Source organism: Pleurodeles waltl, chromosome 12, assembly GCF_031143425.1.
Source record: "Pleurodeles waltl isolate 20211129_DDA chromosome 12, aPleWal1.hap1.20221129, whole genome shotgun sequence".
Lineage (NCBI taxonomy): Eukaryota > Metazoa > Chordata > Amphibia > Caudata > Salamandridae > Pleurodeles > Pleurodeles waltl.
In genome coordinates, this window is record NC_090451.1 from 86,716,673 (window position 1) to 86,738,891 (window position 22,219).

General features: G+C 43.8%; 1 protein-coding gene across 2 annotated transcripts in view; it reads right to left on the reverse strand.

The window, feature by feature from the left end:
* LOC138268174 (CD209 antigen-like protein E) overlaps positions 1 to 20,634 on the reverse strand; it is a 51,523-nt gene extending 30,889 nt beyond the window's left edge. Inside the window, exons 1-2 of one of the 2 annotated variants that reach the window (XM_069217593.1) lie at positions 20,212 to 20,634; positions 7,435 to 7,570 (exon numbers count right to left, since the gene is read on the reverse strand). In XM_069217593.1, the coding sequence (XP_069073694.1) occupies positions 7,435 to 7,507 (73 nt within the window). In that variant the 5' untranslated portion in view covers positions 7,508 to 7,570; positions 20,212 to 20,634. Of the gene's footprint in view, positions 1 to 7,434; positions 7,571 to 18,676; positions 18,809 to 20,211 lie in introns of those variants that run through there. The other variant, XM_069217594.1, reaches the window with a different exon arrangement.
* Positions 20,635 to 22,219: the final 1,585 nt, after the last annotated feature.

The window sequence follows — 22,219 nt, forward strand, 5'->3', positions numbered from 1 at the left end:
CCTTTCCTTCTGGGACACCTGCCGGGGTTTCTGTGTCCACTAGGAAGTGCCAACAGGTGTTCCAGGAGGTCGAGGCCTACCATCGCCCCGGCAGACATCCTGCTTTTCAGGTGAGTGGCCCCGTCTCGACACTCAGTGCTTATACCAGAATGTGCCTTTAAAGTAGGGGTGACTTCAAAGCAGCTCCTTGAGGTGCACAGAGATCCTTTCTTCATAGTCCTGGCTCCAGACAACCAGTAGGCGGTAATCAGCCCTTTGTGTGGAGGCAGGCACTTCCCTATTGAAGTGTAAGTGTAAGCTCCCCAACACCCGTCCAGCCCAGAAAGGCCCATCAGAATGCAGATGAATGCAGATGAGTTCTTTGTCACACCTACACTTCCTCTGTTTGTGTTTGTGGAGAGGGAATGCACAGAATGTAGCTGTACCTAGCCCAGATGTGTTTTACAGACAGGCTGCAATGCATATACTGTAGAGCAGTAAGAGCTGAGTAATGCCCCCTTTCTAAAAGTGGCACTTTTAAAATAGTAATGTTAAATCTAACTTTACTATTTAAGAAGAATTATCATTACCAGTCCAATGATCTGAAACATGATGCTTTCTGATCAGGAATTACAGCTTAAAAGCATATTAGTGAATTCCCAATGTTGGCTGGCCTGTGAGAGGAGTAGGTCTCACAGTAGTGAAAAACGACTTTGAGGGGGTTTTCACTACCAGGACATGTAAAACCTAAACATACATGTCCTGTCTTTTACTTACATGGCACCCTGCCTTATGGGCTACCTAGAGGTGACTTATATGTGATAAAAGGGGGGTTTAAGGTTTGGCACGAGGTTTTAAATGCCAGGACGAAGTGGCGGTGACACTGCATACACAGGCCTGAGACAGGTTTGAAAAACTACTTGTTTGGGTGGCACAAGCAGTGCTGCAGGCCCACTAGTAGCATTTAATTTACAGGCCCTGGGTATATGGTATACTACTTTCCATGGAACAAGCAAACAAATTAAATATGCCAATTGTGGATACACCAGTGTTACCATGTTTAGGGGAGATGCACAGGCACTTTAGCAATGATCAGCCATGGTTAAGTGCTCAGAATCCTAAGTCCAACAAAAAAAACAACAAAGGTAAATGCAAAACGTCTACTAGGAATGCCCACAAGGCCAGTCCAAACAGATAAACAAGTTGTACAGAATACAACCTTGGCTTTAATTTAATGTTGTGGGCTTTGCAATAAGGTCATTCAATAAGGTCAGAGCAACTGTGTTTACTTACATTGCTTAACAAGCAAAGACAAAAACAGTACAGTAAGGTATGAGGAGCTTCACTGCTGAACCTAACTTATGAATCTATGGAAAAAGTTATGACTTGACACCCAATGGAAAATCAAATATTTCAACAATTAAAATCAATGGTAATAATCAGTGAATTAAAAATTAATAAAAAAGTGTTCAAAATATTAAAAAATCACTAATGGAAAGTAGTTGCAAACTATGGTACCATTCAAAGCAATGGGAAACAGAAAAAAATAAACATTTTGAAAAGCTTTTCACATGTCTTTCCTCACGCTTCACTAATTCCTTACTCAGTCATAATTCCTATTCAGCACAGAGTAGATCCAGTCAATGCAGGATGGCATTCCCTCACCAGATTATATATAATTATTAGAGGAGGTGTTCACTCACCAAAATATATGCCCAGTTAAGGCAGGGGGATTCTGGTGAACTCTTCTGGAATCCATACAGTTAATGCAGGAAGACATTCCTTCACCAGAATGTGTCCAGTTGTTGATATTCTATCACTAATTTGATGCCTTACAGCTGGCTTGCATTTGATGTATTCCAGAATGACGTGCTAATACAGTTCATGTATGGAGGCCTTCCCTCGCCAGAATATACAAGGTGTTGTGGCATCCATTACAGGACTAGGGGGTCCAGGTGTCAGCAGTTGGACTTTTGAAGAGACGAGGAGAGAGTGCAATATGCACAGCCTCCAAAAGTGTGAAGGTTGTGGATTTTGGATGAGGGAAAGTAGTGCCTGTGGTGCCGAAGTTCTCTGTAGCTTAAAGCCCACCAAGGACTCTGTAGTTAGATTATTCAACCTGCTGATTTTCTTCTGACACTCTCCTTCAACTAACTAATTTAGTCTCACAACTGTAGCCACAGCTTGGGCTGAAAAGAGCTAGGATCAGTGGCAGAATCTAGGGTGCCCAGAAGGAGTAGGTTAGGTCTGAATCATCAGGAAAGGGAGCAAGAGAAGCACTCACCCAGCTTTTGGAATGAAATTAACTTGTAAAGCTCAACTTCTGCTCAAAGGCATTGTGGCACTGCAAACTGTAGTGAAGAACTAGTCAGGAGGAAAGGAACGGGAAGATCACAGAGAAGGCAAAAAATCTTAATGAGTTTCCTGAATGCTTTATGGTTCTCTGTAAGCTCAACAGCTATGGGCCATGAGTTCTACCATTTTTCAGTGACGGTGAAAAAGGATTTACCACCTAATCTGCTGAGTTTAAACTCTGACACCACCAGCTCATTCATGTTACTAGAGCTCAGTAGAGGTGGAGGAATATACAATTCAGTTCTTGTGGCACAAAAATATGCAATGTGAATTATTTACTGTTTTTGAGACAAAGATAACAATTAAAACATGGCCCTTTTGCAGATGGGAAGCCAGTGAATTCTGTGGAGTAGTTTGGCCACCAAATGGTTCCTAAACACATTTAGAAAGAGGTGAGCTGACGCTTTCTGAGTCACTTGAAGCCTACATTGCAGTGTTTTGTTCATCCTTAAATACAAGGGATTGCAGTAGTCCAACCTCAATGAGAGTAAGACCGGCACCACTCTACTTCGTGATACGATAGGGATAGAATGAAAAATATTCCTTAGTACCTGTAAAATGACAAAACAGGTAGCTTTAACCTTATTAACATGGGAGGAGAAGGACAGAGTGTTGTCAAACACCACTTCCACCTTCCTAGCAGTATTGACAGGCACGGGAAGAGCATCTTCTTCCTAAGGCTACCAAGCATAGGACCAAAAGTTCAAATCTCTGCTAAACAGCAGCATCTCCATCTTTGCGCCATTCGCCTTAAGACAGTTTATTTAATTGAGCTGCTAATTGCCCATGTGCAGTTTTCAAAATTGGCTATCAGAGGTTGGATGTCATCAGAGATCATAAAATAAATCTCCATGTCATCTGCGTAAGAAAGGACTGAAAGTCCAAAAGACTGAATAAGACTGTAGGAAAGATCCCTGAAGACCACCAGTTGATTGCAAAAAGGGTTTAAAATGGAACTGACTAGATGCTCTAGTCTGTATTCAGGAGGACAGAAAAGAATGGATAAGTTGGAGAGTATTTCCCTAAATACCCGAAGGCAGGCCACTAGTACAGAAAAGGACACATTTTCAAATGCTGTTGAGAGGTACAACAGGATCAGGATGTCAGAGGCCCCTCAATCCAGCACCCCCAATCATTGGTGACCGCCACTAATGTAGACTCCTTACTATGGCTCCCTCTAAAACTCAATTGGAATGTGTCCAACGGGTTGTTTTGTTCCATATTCCACTCATCTCCTGATTTGGGTTTTCTCCATCATTTTAGCAGGAGCAGCAACAGGGATCTAGACCTGTAGTTTTTAAGGGCATGGTATTGACTGAAGGTTTTTTACAAGAGGATCCACTGTGGACTCCTTACCGACCCGAGGAAAGGTGCCAGTTTCTACAAGCAGGTTAAACATGGCAGTAAGGTGATTGGCAGTAATGTAGTAGAAGCGCTAGACATAAGTAAAACTACCAGGTGGTATCTGCATGTAGGTGATTAATTTACCTCTTACACCAATACTAATGAAAAATATTAAACAAGCACTGCCACAATAGCTTTGCCAATAGTGACTGATTGCACTGTTTTTTTGGGATGCCACATAAACAGATTATGTCATCGCCATGCCAAGGCATGGGTGGCATCTGAACTGTCTCAACCCACTTCCCCAATAAAGGAAGAGGCGGAATCAACAAAAAAGCCCTTAACCTCACTATAATGGAGTGAAATGCCACCAGAGTCATTACCAGTGGTTATGATTAAATAAAGTATTACACCCATCACTATTTTGGTTCTCCCAGTGTGACTTTTTAAGTGCGCTAGACGTGCAGAGAATGGGTCCTCTCACTCACTGTGTCCAGCAAGGGTAAACCCATTATGGTTGACATGCATTCCCATTCAGATTCACCCTGGCCAGGTGATTAGTATTGGACTGTTCCTATTGAAGCAGGACCGGGACTGATTTTAATTTGGTAGCTCCCTGTCAGGAGTGGTACAGAGCGTATAAAAATACCACCCTGAGTATTTAACAGTGGCTGAGGTTAATCATTCCACCCTCTACTTTTTTTGGTTTTATAAATATAGCACCAAGTGTGAATTGTCTGACAAGTTGTCGGTTACACAGGTTTCAAACTTTACCTAACTGAAGAGCCCCAATGAGGCAAAAACATGAATGGTGTTGGTTGTGTTTCCGTTTGGAGGGAATGTGGGATAGTATTTCAAGCTGGAATATTCCTATTGGACCAGGCCCAAGGCTGATTTACATGTGCTTCTTCCCTTTCTGGAGGAGAACAGTTAGTAAAAAACAGATCAAGAAGTAAGAACGTCACCCAACTAATTACCATGATTAATTCAGACATTCCTCCCATAATTTTTTCCTTCTTTCTCTTAATCCATCACCAGGGATGGATGATATAAGCCTGAAATTCTGTTCAACACCCCTCCTGAATAGAGAAAGAGGTGACTTTAAGGGTGAAGCTTTAACCACCTCCCCTTGATGCTTTCAAATATATATCTGATCCTGAGGATGGAATGCTTGCAGAGGACCAACTAAAACTCGCATTCCAATTTGAAAACCTGTTTTGTAGCTCAGGTACCAGAAGGCGAGGAACATTGCTCGGAGGGAAAGATGAGGCCAGAGTGAAAGGGTGGCATATGAAGCAGCTCTAGTTACTCTAGAAGATGGCATGAGAAATAGCAATGGATTATATACAGCCTTGAATAGGCCAAGAACTCTCCCTATGTGCAACAGTGGGTTCACTTTTAACGGAATTTACATTCTATAAAAATAACTCTCTCTCTCTTTCTCCCACTCTCTCCTTCCCTCCCTATACAGGAAATCATTTACAATATGTATAAATCTGCACAGGGGTGCTTACTACTGTGTCTGTGTCTTGATTTTCAATTTTTTAGAATTCTTGGCGTTTTAAAGAGAACTTATGTAAGCCTACTTGCCACAGTTGCAGCTTTCCAGAAACACGCTGGAAAAGTATGGATGATTGTCCGTTGATGTCCGTGCAAAATCAGTTCAGCATAGGGACATTGCATATAGTGCACAGCTGAACATGTGACAATGCCTTCACATTATTACAACTGCACTTTTTAAAAATGATTTTCTCCCCACATAGATTATTTGTAGAAGTCCTCCCGCCTATGCACCCAGTCCACAGAAGAAAGTGAATTTTGTCACACCTGTCTTGAGAGGACTAATTCAACCAACCAATTACAAGATGCAATAATATTTAATCAAGCATAATATTATAACTCAGGGCCAGATGTAGCAAAACGCCAATTTGCCACTTGCAAATTGCGAGTCCCTGCGACTCGCAATTTGCAACTCGCAAATTGGTATGCAGTACGGTGTCTCAGACACCGACTGCGACTCGCTATGGGGTCGCAATGACCCACCTCATTAATATTCAAGAGGTGGGTCGCTAATTGCAGCCCCATAGCGAGTCTAGGCACTCGCAAACATGGAGGCCTGCTGTCGTCAGCAGACCTCCATGTTCGTGACTGCTTTAAATAAAGCCGTTTTTTTTTTTTAAGTGTAGCCCATTTTCCTTAAAGGAAAACGAGCTGCACTTAAAAAAAATAAAAAAAACTTTAGTTTCGGTATTTTTTCAGGGCAGGGAGTGGGTCCATTCACAAAGTGGAAGGGGTCCCATAGGGACCCCTTCCAATTTGCGAGTGGGTTACCATCCACTTCAAGTGGATGGTAACTGCGACTCCATTTGCGACCGCATATGCATTCACTCCGAATCGCAAATAGGAAGGGAACACCCCTTCCTATTTGCGATTCTGAAATGCATATTGCGAGTCGGTCCCGACTCGCAATATGCATTTCTGAATAGCAAAGAGGCTTTTGCGCGATTTTCGCTGTTTGCGAGGCGCAAACCCTTTGCTACATCTGGCCCATAGTTGGGAAATATTACCCATGAAGAAATCCCTTTATGAATGCAAATTTACCTTTGTGAAATTCAAATCAATTTGCAATCATGTTACACCATTTGTGTACTTATATACATTGAATATATATGCCCAGATGGGTTTATGAGTCAGGCACTGGATGTCCCCAACCCACATATTTATTGCTTAGAAGGCACACTGGAATAGTTTCAAATTTTTCCCTTTTTTGCATTTATAAAACATAATTAGTGCAGACAATGATCACAGAGACATTTGCATGTCGATTTGTACTCCTTCCTCTTTATTGGAGACAGCTAGAGCATGAGTCACTTTCAGGTCAGACTAGTAGGGGAAAGGGCAGACCTCATTTTAGTCATGAGTTTTAACTTCCTTTTTACATTGGCACTACAGACAGCTTTAGCTGCCTCCTACAAACAATAATGTATCTAATATTTTAACATATTCTTAGACTGGCCATTGGGTCTGCCCTTATTCATGATTTTATGGTCTACTTCTCTATTTCAACTCCTTGCTCGTACTTCAATGGCTCCTTCCTGTAATCTTGTGTTGGTCCCACCCAGAGCATTTAGATTTTACCTTACTTTATAATTGGTTGTGGGTATCCCTTCATGGCTGACATCAGGGAAGTATTTTTCTTACGGCTTGTTTTCTGTGTAATTTGAGATTTAAGGCCTTATTTCAAGTTTGGTGGAAGGGATGCTCCGTCACAAACATAGTAGATGTTCTATCAGCTGCGTTACAAGTGCATTATCCCCTACACCAATTGTAATATGTTGGTGCGGCTAGCTGCCAAATTTTGAAAGAGTTACCTGTCTGCCAGACTCTAAATAAGGCCATATTCTATATCAACACACACCAGCACAAGCATCATCACAACCACACACTCTCTCTCTCATTCACTCTCCCACATGCACACACACATGCACGCACACACACGCACACACACACACTGACACATACACTTGCACACACAAATCTTAGAAAACAATGAGAAACACACACCCTTTGCTGGGGCAGCTGTGCGCGGTACAAATAAAAATAACATAACATAACCATCACATACAAACACCAGCGCTGCATACCATGATGTGATATTTCTAGATCTGTTGCCTGTTTCACAGACAATCACCTACTCAGAAGGCTCCCCACAGGCTGGGGAGCTCTGCATTCCATCATCATACCATTTACCTTTACCTGATTTTGGCTTCGCTGTTTGCACCACATCGGAGTTGAATTTCAGATCAGCATAAGTCACGTCTGACTCCATTGCCGCGGATTCCAGCCTCTAAGGAAGGGGACAGTCTCCTTGGAAATTGTATTTTGTCATCACCTGAAAATGACAGATTAAACACAAAGCCTAGTTGGTTAAAACTTTGTTGAGAAGCAACAAATAAACTACTTTATGTACTAACAGGTAGACATACAATAATAATTATGCAGTTTTCAGCAGTGACCAAACAATGATTTATCTTCAAGGTGAGCCTCTTGCAAATAATGTGCAAAATACAATAATGTATTAACTTCAATAGAAAGTTGTAGAATGTAAAACTCCTGTGTAGATTTGACACATGAGAAATGTTTTTATAAGAATGTATAATTTCTACTTTGGAGAATTCAGTATTTTTAGGCTTGGTCTCATAAAATGCCTTCAAAATAAATATGTTTTAGGAAAAGTTCCGTATTTTTTATACTCTGTAAAGAAAAGATTGATTTAGAACAGAAATAATGTTTGTTATGAGACAAAATTAAAATTCCTTAAAAAGGTCAGTTTGGCCAATCCGCTGGTATGTGTGTTTTAGTACATATACGCACACACAACATTTAGATCTGCAGTATTAATGCCATTGTTCCCAAGCGTATTGCTGGGCACTGAGTAGGGTCACGCTACTACCTGCAGATGAGAACAACACATTGCAATACTACTGCTCTTCTATGTTTTTTATGTTATCACCCAACTTTAAATCTGTCCCTTAAGCAGGCACTATTATTTAGTTAGGTTTAGGCTCAGAGATACTCAGTGACTATTGCCCTGATTATAAATGCGGGGCTAAATTCTGTAATTATGAGTTGTGTGATAATTGTCCCATCCCTACCACTTTTTCCTTGAGAAATCCAGCCGGGCAAGCCTGGCGAGGTCTATCAGGTGTGTTAAATGCTGATACCGCAGGCTGAGCCTCATTTTGAAATTAAAAAGTCGGAATAAGAGGTGTTTACCAAATGTGGTAGATCCCTATCTCCAAGGTGGTAGTATTTACCATATGTGGTAAACACTTCACCTATGCCGCCTAACTTGTAATGAGGGATTGAAGTTTGATATTGATGTTAATAAATGGTCATGAATGCTGGGTGTGAAATCGGTAGGGAAAGTTTGGATAGCTTCCCATTAAACACCTGTTAAACGTGGCCTTTTCATAAACCTCAGTGACTCCTAATATATTTATTCCAGCAGCCCTACCAATTTTTAGCTTAGTATTCATACCCAGGTATTAACGTCAATATCATTACGTTAGCATTTAGTCTATTGAACACTCCACAATGTTAAGTATTAACCACAGGACTCTATACATTACCATAAGGAAGAGAGGGACCCTAGACACATTGCTACTAGCCCTAAAGCCACTGGTGATAAACTAGTTAATACTGCACCTATGACTAACAACATGAAAGTCTCTGGAACAATTGAAACATGTTGGTGGTTGTGCAGCAACCAAGTAATTGTTGAGAACATAATGAGCACACACCAAAATGTAAATCATCATGAGGTCTATTCTCAAACGTGAATAGTATATTTAGTCAAGCATTTATTACAACTAAACATAGATGTAACTCTACACTTTTTTACTATTCCCAATTTTCATTTGTAATATGTGGTGTACACTTTCCTGCCTCCACCCCCTACCATCTGGCAGTGGAGCTTCCTGCATCAAGATTTACAAGTGTAAACTTACTACAAGTAATATGCACTTATAGTTAGGTCAGAGTTTTCATAGGAACACTTTTTTTTGTTTTGCTAATATCTGTGTTGCTTTGTTATGAATCTTCCCAAAACATTCCCAAAAAAACATTCATCCACCCCAGCTCCTCCTGGGAAAGCTTCAGGGTGGTCCAGCAAGTGAGGGCCATTTTCCCATAATAATTCCCATAGAAAACTTTAGGAAGTGATGCAGAATAAAACAGTAGAACAGAATTACACTAAATTTGTCATAAAGGTTTGTAGTAAAGCATGCTAGTGCCTGCTTAAAGAATCCTTTTCTAAATGCACACTTTTAACTTAGCATTACTTTTCCGCCAATAACCTTTTACATGGCTTTTCGTTTATGTGATAATGTACTGTAAAATCATTGTACATGTTGCTTGTTCCCAATAAGCATTGCTGCCATCTAGTCTGTAAACTCTATCCAAGGCTGAGCACACGGAACATGATGCCTAAACATTCTGAGTGTCCGTGGAGACAGCTCCGTATTAGTAGACATATCACAGTGAAGAACTTCCACCTCTGACACTGTGTGACATGGATGGTGCTTGTGTTATAAAAACTGCCTCTGCACCATATGTGGCAAAGGAGCACTTCTGCTGGGTTTATCCTGGAACGTGGCATGCAGTGCCCGAGATGCAGTTTGGCTGACTCTGATGCCGATCCCAAATCTTACCTCTATCTTTCACAGGGCCAATAGCCTGCACTGCATTAGACAGGCTTCATGGCTTCCCTGTACATCTTAACCAGGTATAAGGGGGAATTTTCCCAATAGATCCTGCAGAGGGGGCTCCCACTATGCTCTCAGCAAAGTAGGTAGTTACAGATAGGAGCAGACCAACACAGTCACAAAACCATGGTCAAACTGTTTATCTTTTTCACCTTCTTTGTAATGCTGGTTACCATGCTTTGTCTTGCTTGCTTAATAATCGCAGCTCATGTGTTTTATACAAGAATAAGACTGTTGCAATAAATGCTCTAAAACACATTTTCAAATCTTTTCCTGTGTCTAATCCTGGGTACTCTAAGTGACAACAAAAGGGTAGATCTGTTTCTATGATTTCCTTGGGAGCCTGAGTAGTCATGTTTGAGGTGCAAAAACTGGTACCCTGGTGTGTTAAGGGGTTCAGATGGGGCACGGTGAGCTAGCTAGAGACCTTGTCAACATTTCCAGATGGTATGTGCAGACTGAGTCCTTATACCTTGATGTTTATGTTGACCAGATACACAGTCCTACTTAGTTCATAGGCACCATGGAGCATGGCACCACCAATATGCTAGGTCAGGTACTAATTTAATGGGTCTCCTGAGTAGCTGTTAAGTACCCATGAGTTCCCTTCTCACCTTATATGAAGATGTCCATGATGTTATGGATTAATCCTCCTCAGCTTAATAGAAAACCCATATTTGAGTCTGTACGTTGTTCAAGCTTGAACCTTAAAAAGGATAACCCCACTATAGTGTTCTCTCCCTGAAAGAATAAGTGCCAAGCCCAAACTTTTGCTCAGAGGCCCGCTGCTGGAATTACTAAACGTCGGGTGTCAAATACCAAAACTGCCTGGTCTTGATTCTGCCTTATGCTGCTTGTCTTTCTCTTGATCCTTCTTCCGGCTTTTAGCCTTCTGTCTTTTTCTCTCTCTCTTGCTCTGGGTCAAAGTCTGATGAAGAAAGATAAATGCCAGTCCCCAAACAAAGAGTATTGGTGGGCCCCACCTGCAACCATTGACTCAAAGGAAGCACTGTTTAAAAGCAATGTTGTCCTCTCTGGACTGTGGATCATCAGGAAGCCTGGAAGGGAAGTGTGGAGTGTGCAATCTACGAGGATCAGTATTTGTTTTCATTTCCAGCAAATGTGTGTGAACAATCTGAATTCCCTACGGTCAGAGGAGGGAAGTCCATGGGTAAATAAAAAACTAATGAAAACTAATGGAAATAAAATAAGGTTACCTATTTATGTACATATTAAGGAGTGTTGTAAAGCGTTGCATGAAAGTTCACAATTACATCAGAACGCTAGGTTGTATTAGGAAAAGAACCAGTAGAGAGATGGAGAGTTGGTGTCCAAATACGGGGGTGACTGAGCTATGGAAATATAGAGGCTGGCATTTGGATATGGAGTTTGCTATAAAGAAGCTAGCCTGGGTGTAACCATTTACAGGAAAGTATCTCAGTCCTGAAGAAATGTTAACACTCAGGTAAAGTGACTTAGCCTTTCAGGAAGTATGAAAATTGATACAAGCAAACCACCCTGAAAAAGAAATGTGGCAATGATACAAAGTTACTCAGCCAAGGAAGTTTCAGTGAATATTGTTACGGATCATCACAGCGACTGTGCAAATGTAAGCACGAGTACAAGGAGTCCCAAGGAGTTAATGTGAACATTGATACAAAGCAGCTCCACTCTGGAAGAACTATGAACTTTAATACAATGTTAAATCAGGTCTAAGGTTTGGTGGACACTGGTAAAAAGAGACAAACTGTGGTTAAGATCCTAGCTATAAACTGTGCCGCTGGTGCAGTGGCATGGCTCCCCTTGGTGTGAGGGCCCACTGCAGTCAAATTATGGAAGTCTTTTGCAATTAAAAGTGAAGAGGAGGCCATGTTCCTTGCTAGCACTTGGGTTAATGATACTCTTGCTATTTCACAGATTGTGATATCTGTGCGCCAGGTGTGCCTCTAGTGAGGTTGTCATGGGGTACAGTGTTCACATGGAGTGTTCGGCTGCTAGTGTCGATCATAGGAACAGAGGGGTGAGCATCATGGCTCCTATTGTGGCACCTTCCTGAGTACTTATTCCATTACCTGTTTAGCTATCAAGTTGTCAGACCACAGCAGTCGAGTTGTCAGACCCCATTTGCGCAACCACTAGGCAGAGAGGGGCTACTGGGCCAGAACTGTGGTGGTTGAGGTCATTTGCCACTGGCGTGTTGGGGTCTGTTCCACTATGGCAGTACATACTGGGCCAAGTATAACCCTTTCTGACCTTGACTCAAGTGGGGGCTGAGGGGAATGGGGGCCAGTGTGAGCAGTTACAGACTTCTCAGGTCGGTAGCCTGGGGGTCAAGAGCTCACAGCTCAAAAATCGATCAAACTATTATTCCATCCAGAGCTCATCTTCTATGTTAAGCGAAAAGTATTTCAACTTGCAAAATATTCTCAAATATTATACATTTCAAAAGGGGGTTCAGTTACAGGGTTGTATAACCCATGCAATTTCTAATGAAATGTGGTATGCGGTGCACCAACATTTAATTGCAATGACCACGGGCTTCTGAGCAGAGATTTGGGTCCTAGACCTCATTCTTTTACACATCATGCAGTCGGGACAGCACATGGAGATGGCCATCACAGCATATTGCAGCTCTGGAGGCTGATGTAGGTAGGTCCACTTTTGGGCAGTTGAGGCCCTGTAGGCCGATGCAGGTGAACGGCCAATTGCAGCAGTTGTGGCCAAGGAGTATGTGTGTGTGGCCCCGGAGGCAACTTAGGCAGATTCAAATCTTTGGCAGGTGCGGTCCAAGAGACCAGTGGAGGCCGGAAGCTCGTTGTAGGGAGCTGGCCTGGTGTGTGGTGGGTACCTTTGGTACTTACACATTATACCAGGTCCAGGTATCCCCTCTTAGTAAAGTGTAGGCAGTGTCTGGAAGCCAGGCTCTCTAAAGGTAGCTGTAGATGATCAGCCAAGGCTCATCTAGGAGACATGTAAAGCTCATGCAATACCACTGTAGTCACACAGCACCTACACACATGAAAGAAAACACTCAGTTGTACAATAATAAAGGTACTTTATTTTTGGAACAAATCACCACAAAATAATAGAGAGGTAACCCACCCTTAGGGGGTAAGTAATACACTAAATATATACACTAGTAATCAGAAACAGGCATAGAAAAGGTGAAAGAACAGTGCAAATAGCAATAACAAATAGTGACCCTAGGGAAAGCACAAACCATATACTAAAAAAATTGAATGCGAACAAGGTACCACCACCTAGGTAAGTAAAATGTGTAGAGGGGAGATGGGATATCAGAAAACCACAAAGCTAAGTAACACAGTACCCCCAGCGACCAGGAATGCAGGCGTAAAACACTGGATTTTCCCCAAATCACCCAAAAGGAGGAAAAGAAGAAAAACAAGACAACCAGAGAAGACTGCAAGAAAACCAGCAGTGGAATCCTGAAGAAAGAAGACCTGTGGAGAGAGGGGACCAAGTCCAAGAGTCATAGTGGAGTTCAGTAGGAGTATGAGCTACTACCCACCCAGCTGTGGATGTAGGAGTTGATGAAGAACAGGTCAGCACTGCAGCCCTAGAGCCGGAAAAGAGTTCCTGATTGATGCAGATGAAGCCCCACGCCGGAGGGAAGATTGCAGATCGGTATTGGTGCAGGAATTCCACCAACAAGCCTTGGCAAAGGCAAACTTGCAGTTAGTGGAAAAGAGGTGATGCCAGGGAACAGCAAGGCCCAGGAGCTCTCGACCCAGGAGTGGGATTCACAGGGGACCCTCAGCATTGCAGGGAGTCCACAGGAGCAGAGGCAGCTCCCACAGGAGTCCCACAGGATGGGGACACAGGAGTCGCAGACGAAGCCCATGCAGCACTACAAAAGAGGATCCCACGTCGCAGGAGATTCACACAGGAGGCTGTGCTTTGCCAGATGGAGTGCTGGGTGCTGGAGCTATATGTCGTCTGAAGATCCCTTGGAGGAGATGCAAATAAGCCTAGACAGCTGCAAGAGATGCAGTGCAAGGGGGTACTGTCCTGTGTGGGAACGCAAAGGCTTACCTCCATCAAAGTTGGACAGCTGGCAGTGAAGACTAAGGGGACTACTCTGGACCACAACCCCTGATGCAGGATCCATGCAGCTCAGCAGGAGAGGGGATCCACACAGCCGGTCGCTGCCTGTTGTAGGTGTATGCAGTTGCAGGGAAGTGACTCCTTCACTCCAAGGGAGATTCCTTCTTCTTCTTGTGCAGGCTGAAGAGTTGCAGTCTTCTGAGGATGCACGGCGAGGGAAATGTTGCAAAGCTGGCAGGAGCCCTGGAAACAATGTTGCTGAAGAGTCCGTTCTTCTGGGAAGCAGCTTGTCGGGTCCTGGATGTTCCAGTCGCAGTTCCGGAGGCCTGACGTCAAAGCAGAGGTTGCAGGGGAGTCCTGCTGGAATCTTGCAAGCCGAATCTCAGGACCCACCCAAGAGAGAGACCCTAAAAAGCCCTGAAAGGGGGATTGGTCACCTAACCAGGTAAGCACCTATCAGGAGGGGGCTCTGACATCACCAGTCTGGCCTGGCCCCACAGATTCTCCCAGAGTTCCCTGCCAACCTTGGAAACAAGGTGGCAGAACCCAGGGACCCTCTGGAGGAGCTCTGGGTACCACCCCTGGGGTGGTGATGGACAGGGGAGTGGCCAGTCCCCTTTCCATTGTACAGTTTCGTGCCAGAGCATAAACTGGGGTCCCTGAGCCGGTGTGGACTGGTTTATGCACTGAGGGCACCAAATATCTCCTTCAAAGCAAACCAGTGGCTTGGGGAGGCTACCCCTCCCAAGCCAGTCACACCTATTTCAAAGGGAGAGGGTGTTACCTCCCTATCCCAAAGGAAATCCTTTGTTCGGCCTTACTGGGCTTGATCAGATCAAGCAGCAGGAGGGCAGAAACCTGTCTGTGGGGTGGCAGCAGTTGGGCAGCCCGGAAAACCCTGTAAGACTGGTGATAGCAATGCTGGGGGTCCTCTAAGAATCCCCCAGAGTGCATGGAATCATACTTCCAATACTTGCAACAGTATTGGGGTATGATTCCGACATGTTTGATACCAAACATGCCTAGGTTCGGAGTTACCATTATGTAGCTGGACATAGGTAGTGACCTATGTCCAGTACATGCGTAAAATGGCGTCCCCGCACTCACAAAGTCCAGGAAAATGGATCTGGAGTTTGTGAGGGCGCCTGTGCTAATGCAGGGGTGCCCTCACACACAGGTACCTGCACCCTGCCCTCAAGGGTGAGAGGGCCTATCATAGGGGTGACTTATAGTGACCTGGTGTAGTGACCTGTAGTGAAAATGGGTGCATACACCCGTTTCACGCAGGCTGCAATGGCAGGCCTGCAGAACCCTTTGCATGGGCTCCCTATGGGTGACAGAATAACTGCTGCAGCCCATAGGGATCCCCTGGAATCCCAATGCCCTGGGTACCTAGGTACCATATACTAGGGACTTACATGGGGGGACCAGTAAGCCAATTGTGGGAAGAAAAAGTTACCAGCAACCAAATTTAGAGGAGAGAGCAAAACTACTGGGGTCCTGGTTAGCAGGAACCCAGTAGACACAGTCAAACATAGTGACAAACAGGGCAAAAAGTGAGGGTAACCAAGTTAGAAAGAGGCTACTTTCCTACACTTGTGTACTGCAGATGCAGCTCTGGAGGCCGAGGCAACTGGTGCATGTCTATAGTGACAAAGTGGTGAATATTTCTTGCAGCTGGATTTGTCACTGGAGACCGGAAGACCACATAGTCATTGGGTCAAGACCAGCTAAACTTCCTTCAGTAGACTGGCACTTCTGGGCACCTCACACCCTGGGATCACATTAGGCATCTCCTCCTGGACAATGTATCCTTGTAGGCAGGTTTCTAGGTTCAGGAAGAACTAATCAGCAGTTCCTGAATTTTTGAAGCCCTTTATATCCTCCTCAGTACAGTGAACTGATTTCCACCCTCCAACCGCTGGAATGGTGGCAAAACACTTCCATTGTTTGTGGATGCTGTCCTCGCCCTCAATCTTTATCCATGCTATACCAATGGCATCCATAATGGGTTCACTAGCCAGTGATGGCAGTATTTTTTTCTACTTTCTGCTAATTCAGCTTTTTACTTTTAATCCGTTTTCACAGGAAGTGTAAATACATTTAATCACTGTAGTCTGACACTTAAGTAAAAAAGAAATTACATCTTTCTTTTTTGAATTGCCAATTATTTGACAAGTCCTATGCAGATCACAACACGTTTATGCAGGGCCCCACCTGTGACAGGGATGCCTGAACGCGTAGACTGGGATGAGTCAGTCAACATTTTTTCACACTTTGCTACATGTGTTAAATGATAATTCTGCTTGCTTAGGACCTTAAAGGAAATTTTCTCCTTTATGAGTCTCCTCTAGATGCTTGGCCTCCTGTTCTCCATCTAGGCAAGGCAATGGTAGTTAGGTATTCCTGAATATGATCTCGAACAGATGGAATGGATCCAGAATACGGCGACAAATCGACTCCACTTCGATTGCGATTAGGACTATGGGCCTCATTACAACCTCAGCGGTCTTTCAAAAAGACCGCCGAGGCTGCGGGAGCCAGAATACCGCCATTGCCGGCGGTATTCCTGGCTCCCTATTATGACTTTTCCGCTGGGTCAGCGGACGGTAACAGTGTTACCGTCCGCTGTCCCAGCGGAAAAGTCACATCAACATTGCTGCCGGCTCGTAATAGAGCCGGTGGCAATGCTGATGTGCAGCGGGTTCAGTAGCACCCGTCGCGCATTTCACTGCCGAAATTCGGGCAGTGAAATGCGCGACGGGGCTATGCCTGGGGGCCTCTGCACTGCCCATGCCAAGTGCATGGGCAGTGCAGGGGCCCCCAGGGGCACCCCAAGTCCCCTTACCGCCAGCCTTTCCATGGCGGTGTTTACCGTCACGGACAGGCTGGCGGTCGGGGACTCATAATCCCAAGGGCAGTGGTGCTTGCACCGCTGCCCTGGGGGTATGTTGGAGGGGCCGGCGGTATGGCCGTGGCTATTGCGCCACGGTCATAATAGCTGGCGGAACACCGCCAGCCTGTTGGCGGTGTTACTGCCAGCTTACCGCCGGCCGCCAGGGTCGTAATATGACCCCCAATATCTCCTCCTTCCACAGATGAGGCTAGGTCCCAGTAGCCAAGTGGACCTCTTTTATGACACTCAGCATTGCACATCAGGCATTCACTGGTGAATGCGCCGCACTCGCTCTCCATCTACTAACTGAAGATTTAGTCCTATTTTACAGATCTAAAGAAGCCCTATTATTTGTTGATTCATGTTTCAGGAAATGCCATGACTGGGGCTGTTTCTCCGGTTCAGACCGGTAAACATTGCAACAGTCTACTGATGAGGAAACTCACTAACTTAAACATATTCAAGAAAGCAATACGAATCGGGTGTCCTTGATGCGGGTCTGAACCAGTGGCGGCTGGTGTAGTTTGAGAGTGGTGGGGCTGGGCGTGGTGGGGAGCATGTTAGAGGGGCACAGAATTTTTTGCGAGGCTAGTTGCCATCTCCTGTGCAAATCTTATTTAACAAAATTAGGACAAAATGATGCAGCGTGATTGAGTGTGCAGAATGTATATGCTAGCCACATATACAAAATCCACTGAATAAAGGGAACAAAATTGACATGTATTTACACTATACTTTACAGACAATATACACATAAACTGGGAAAGCACAATGTGCTTGCACAGTATGCCACACACGGATTGTACACACCCTGTACAATATAAAGGCATGGCATCAATCAAAATAACTGCAGAGCAAGCCTTGAGTGCTAGAAATGTACAGGAACAGTACAGTAGTAACAGAGAGGCTCTCGTGCCCTGTTCAAAAGCGAATACTAATTAGGAACAAAGAAAAAATACCTTAAACACTTTAGAACAAATTGGCTAAAGCAATTGCATAGCACTGGGCCTTCTTAATTCCAGAAAAGAGGCCATGTATTGAATGGGCATGGTCTTGACCACAACTTTTCTGGTGGGCAGTGTGTGAGAAGCTGACATCGGTGGTTAGCAGCTGGCACAGGTGGGCAGTGAAAAACTGAAACTGGTTAGTATAAAGCACTCATACGGATCCTAAAAACTTCTTAACCCAGCTGTAAGGCTCTTAATTACGCATTTTTCAACAAGACCATAAAGCCCACAATGACTGCAATGCATAAGCTCACAGTAATATAGCACTACAGTTGTCTCTGTGGAAAATGTTTCCAATATACGTGCGATCTCCAGCCTCTCATTTTAACTCCTTGGTGATTAGAGAGTGCAATAAATTATTCTGCTTTTTGGAGCTTCCCAATGATTTATCCAAGCGATTTGAGGCAAATTATTCATGCCATCGATCTCCGACTCACTGACCTTATTTTTCATTGCAGAGTTCAACATACGTTACAATATTTTAATGTAGTAGTATCTACAATTTTCAGGAGCACTTCGTCTGAAGGGCGAACAGTTGGAAACATATTGGTAGCAATGAAAGAAGGACATCCAGAAGTCCAGTATGCTCACAAACACGATTTAGCCTGGTTTTCTAAATAGCTAGGGCCAGATGTACCAAATGATTTTACCCATTCTGTGTCTATGGAAAAAAGCTTTCGTACATATAGCCCCTAGTTAGTTATTTATATCAAGTTCTGCTCATTGTTTTCGGCCTACTGCGTGCACATTTTCAAAACACTCACCTATTGTCGGGAAGCCTAGGAACGTGCGCTCTATTCGTTCCTCCTCTCTTGCATCCCTACAGTCCAGCTGGGAGACATCCACACTCAGGGTATATACGCTGTCTGCAGGACAGGACTCTGCCCTCTCTAGGGAGTGTAGATGTGTGGGCGTGGCCTGGATAAGAACTCAAACACAGAAGAGCTGGGCTGACATTCTGCTCTATGCATTGCACAGCACGTGGCCGTCTTGAGCTAGTAAACAGATACAAGTGGCCATCAAGAAGATAGGTTTAAAAGTGCCATGATTGTCACGCAGCGCGGACAGTCCAAATAGAGATTTCAGAAAAGAAAACATGAACATATTATCACAGTGATGCTGATGCGTCCAAAACTGTTGAATTATTTCTTAAACTGTTTACACAGTTTGTTGTTTGGTCTCGAAGTGATTATTTTCTACCAACGTTTCAACGTGAGTCTTCTCAGTGTTTTGGTACACGTTTCCAATGTTTTGAAAGGGTAGGATGAAAATGCTCTCCATGTGATTGGCGTGGAGGGCTAGCACAACAGGGCTTGATTCTAAAACGCCCGGACCTAACTTTACCCCTACGTCATTAGGGGGTGGAGACTCCTCCTTGATTCTGTGTCTTTGCCGAGCTGATGACCTCACACAGCTCAGGGCTGTAGGTTGTCAGCCCGGCAAAATTAACACTAGATTTTTGGCTCGCCGTAGGGAGGAAATTTAGGAAAAACGTCACGTGTCTGTCATCACAACAACAACAAATACGGTGAGTAGGAGTATACAGCAAGATAGTTTGTGTGCATTCACTGTGCAACCAAGAACTCAGGCTCTGTCTTGCACAGCTTCAGACAAAACAACAATTTTTGCACCAGTGTGGAACATCACACACGTGAAAAGGAACAGCGATGTTACGTACTCAAACAGTACTAAGCTATCCTTAGCTATTCTTCATGGCACAATCGTGTGTGCATGCAGTCTTGATGACAAATCGGGAGCACCTCTTAGGGCCTTACACTCAACATGAATACTTCCTTCATGAGTCTTACCACATCCTTGCACTCTACCTTCTAGTCATGAAGGATCTGGCTCCACTGAAGCAGCCAATGTGATCCTGCAGGTGAAGATATGCCTTGCACCAAAGCATACACAGACTCTCCTGTACTACAGCCACACCAGTGACAGGAAGCCAGTCTTCAAATCCCAATGTCATTCAAGAGGTCTACACATCGAGCTTTGTTATCTACTTGTAATTACTACTGGCATCTGTACTGGCTTTATAGCTGCACTTTCTGCAGCAACTTTTTTTTTTCTTGAAACAAGTTTTCCTAGTTAGACCACACTAGTTCCACGTACTCTACCAACTTTGTGTGCACTATCCAGCTTACACTGAGATGGTCAATAAAAACCTTGTCAGCCCCAAATCGAACACCTAACTCAGTGAAGGAATAAAGGTGCTACATTAGTGCCAGGATCTAATACACAAATATCAATACAATTCAATACACATGGTCTACCACATGTCTAACAGGGTACTTACTTTTAAAGCTCAATTTTCTGCCGTGTTTTTCTTTTGTGCCTGGGCGCCACACAAAATCTTCTCTTCTCTTTGTGCAACCGTTGGCACAAGTCACATCATTTTGCCACTGGTGTTACTTGGGAAGAGTGACTGGGAGCTCCTCTTCTTCTTAACAGACCGAGCGAGACTTCAAGACACACAGTCGCTAGTGGGATCACTCTTGGAGATGTTGCCAACAACTAATACGGGTGTTTCTGTGACTTCTCTGTACTGGTTTGTGGCTTTCTTACGTCTTCCTTTTAGCTGATTGGACCGCTGGATGGATTGCAGAAGAGGCTCTGTTAAGCCCAAATTTCACATGTGAAGATTTATGGCTTTCCAGAATTCAGAAAAGTTTCCATATTATGTCTAAAACCTGCACCAGTCACAGTTTCCCAGGCATAACCAGGAAAATGTTTGATTACTTTTTTAAATCTGTGTATTTGTGCATATTGTACAGTTAGTCATTGCGAAATAGCAGCTCCTTTGTTCAATGGTGCAATTTCCTTTCTATTTCTTTCTCCACAGGAGAAAAACATTACTTGCTATAGGAACTACTTCTCCTGTGCCCCACCCACATTGTAGCAATGGTCTGTTTCTCTTTTAGTCAGCGGTTATTTTGGAAATCTGGCATGGATTAAGCTCAGTTGAACCTAGGGATCTACTGCAGCTGAACCTGAGCCTATTGCTTCATGAATTCTTTACCCACCTTTTACAATTTATGGCCCCCTGATGCATTTTTATTATACCTAAACACATTAAAAGGCTTCTAGTTTCTAAGTTGTTTAGGTTCATTTTGATCTATTGCATGTAAGTTATTTTAATATAGATTCATTGTGTGTTTTTTATTTGGATGTCCTGAGGATTTTCCATGGATCAACCCCTCCTGTCCTTAGTTGACCATCAAGGGCAGATGAGCGGGATTCACCTGTCCCTCAGTGCTTAACTTCAGCCAGTCAACTCCACTCTGAAATATCATTAAGGTTTTAGCAGCCTGAAGATCCCACTTTTTAGATGTAGCTTAGTATTATGACCTATTTCCAAGAGTTCTCCCAAACACCACAGGCATCTGGTCCATTTACCCTACAGGAAGAATGGGACCTCTGAGCTCTGCTTTAAAGCCCATTACGATCAGCGGGCCCCGGCCCTCGTTTCATGGTCTGAAACCACCTAAGTGTTCAGCCTCCTACTTAATGCCAAACAAATAACATAAACTTCTGCAGACTACTCCAACCCAGTCCTCATGAATATTTGCATGTTGGAGTGGACTTGAGGTGACAGGTTAGTGTTGTGAAACTCACATTACATAAATTCATAGTTAGAAAAAAAATTAAAGAGCAATGACTTGGCAGGTCTAATCTAAAGCCTGGAAGAGCTGAATGCCAATGCTGACTGCTCTTGATTCCACCGCAGACCTCTTCCGTCCACCACTGTGCTATTCCTGTCTCTTTTCTCAATTTTACATAATTTGTTCATCCTTCCTTGCTCTCTTTGCCACAGATTTTTGTCTTTCTCTATTCTGCCTTTCTCTCTCTTGCTGTCAACACCAGGACAGTGCGCGCTCTACGGGCATCTAGAATGCAAAAACCCAACACTCGCAAGATAATGTAATTTATGCATTGTGATAATATGTTATTGTTTAACCTTTTGCATTGCAGAATTCCATCCAAAAGATTCGTTTTTATGGTGCTTATAAATACTGTACATTTGCAATGTATTGCTGCAGACATTCACAGTGAGGAAAACGGGTTGCACTTTGAAAAAAAAAACTGCTTTATTTAAAAGCAGTCACGGACATGGTGGTCTGCTGTCTCCAGCAGGCCACCATCCCCGTGAGTGCCCACACTCACAATGGGGTCGCAAATTGCGACCCACCTCATTAATATTAATGAGGTGGGGCTTTGCGACCCCATTGCGAGTAGCAGAAGGTGTCTGAGACACCTTTCTGCATCCCAAATTGCGACTTGCAATTTGCGAGTCGCAGGGACTC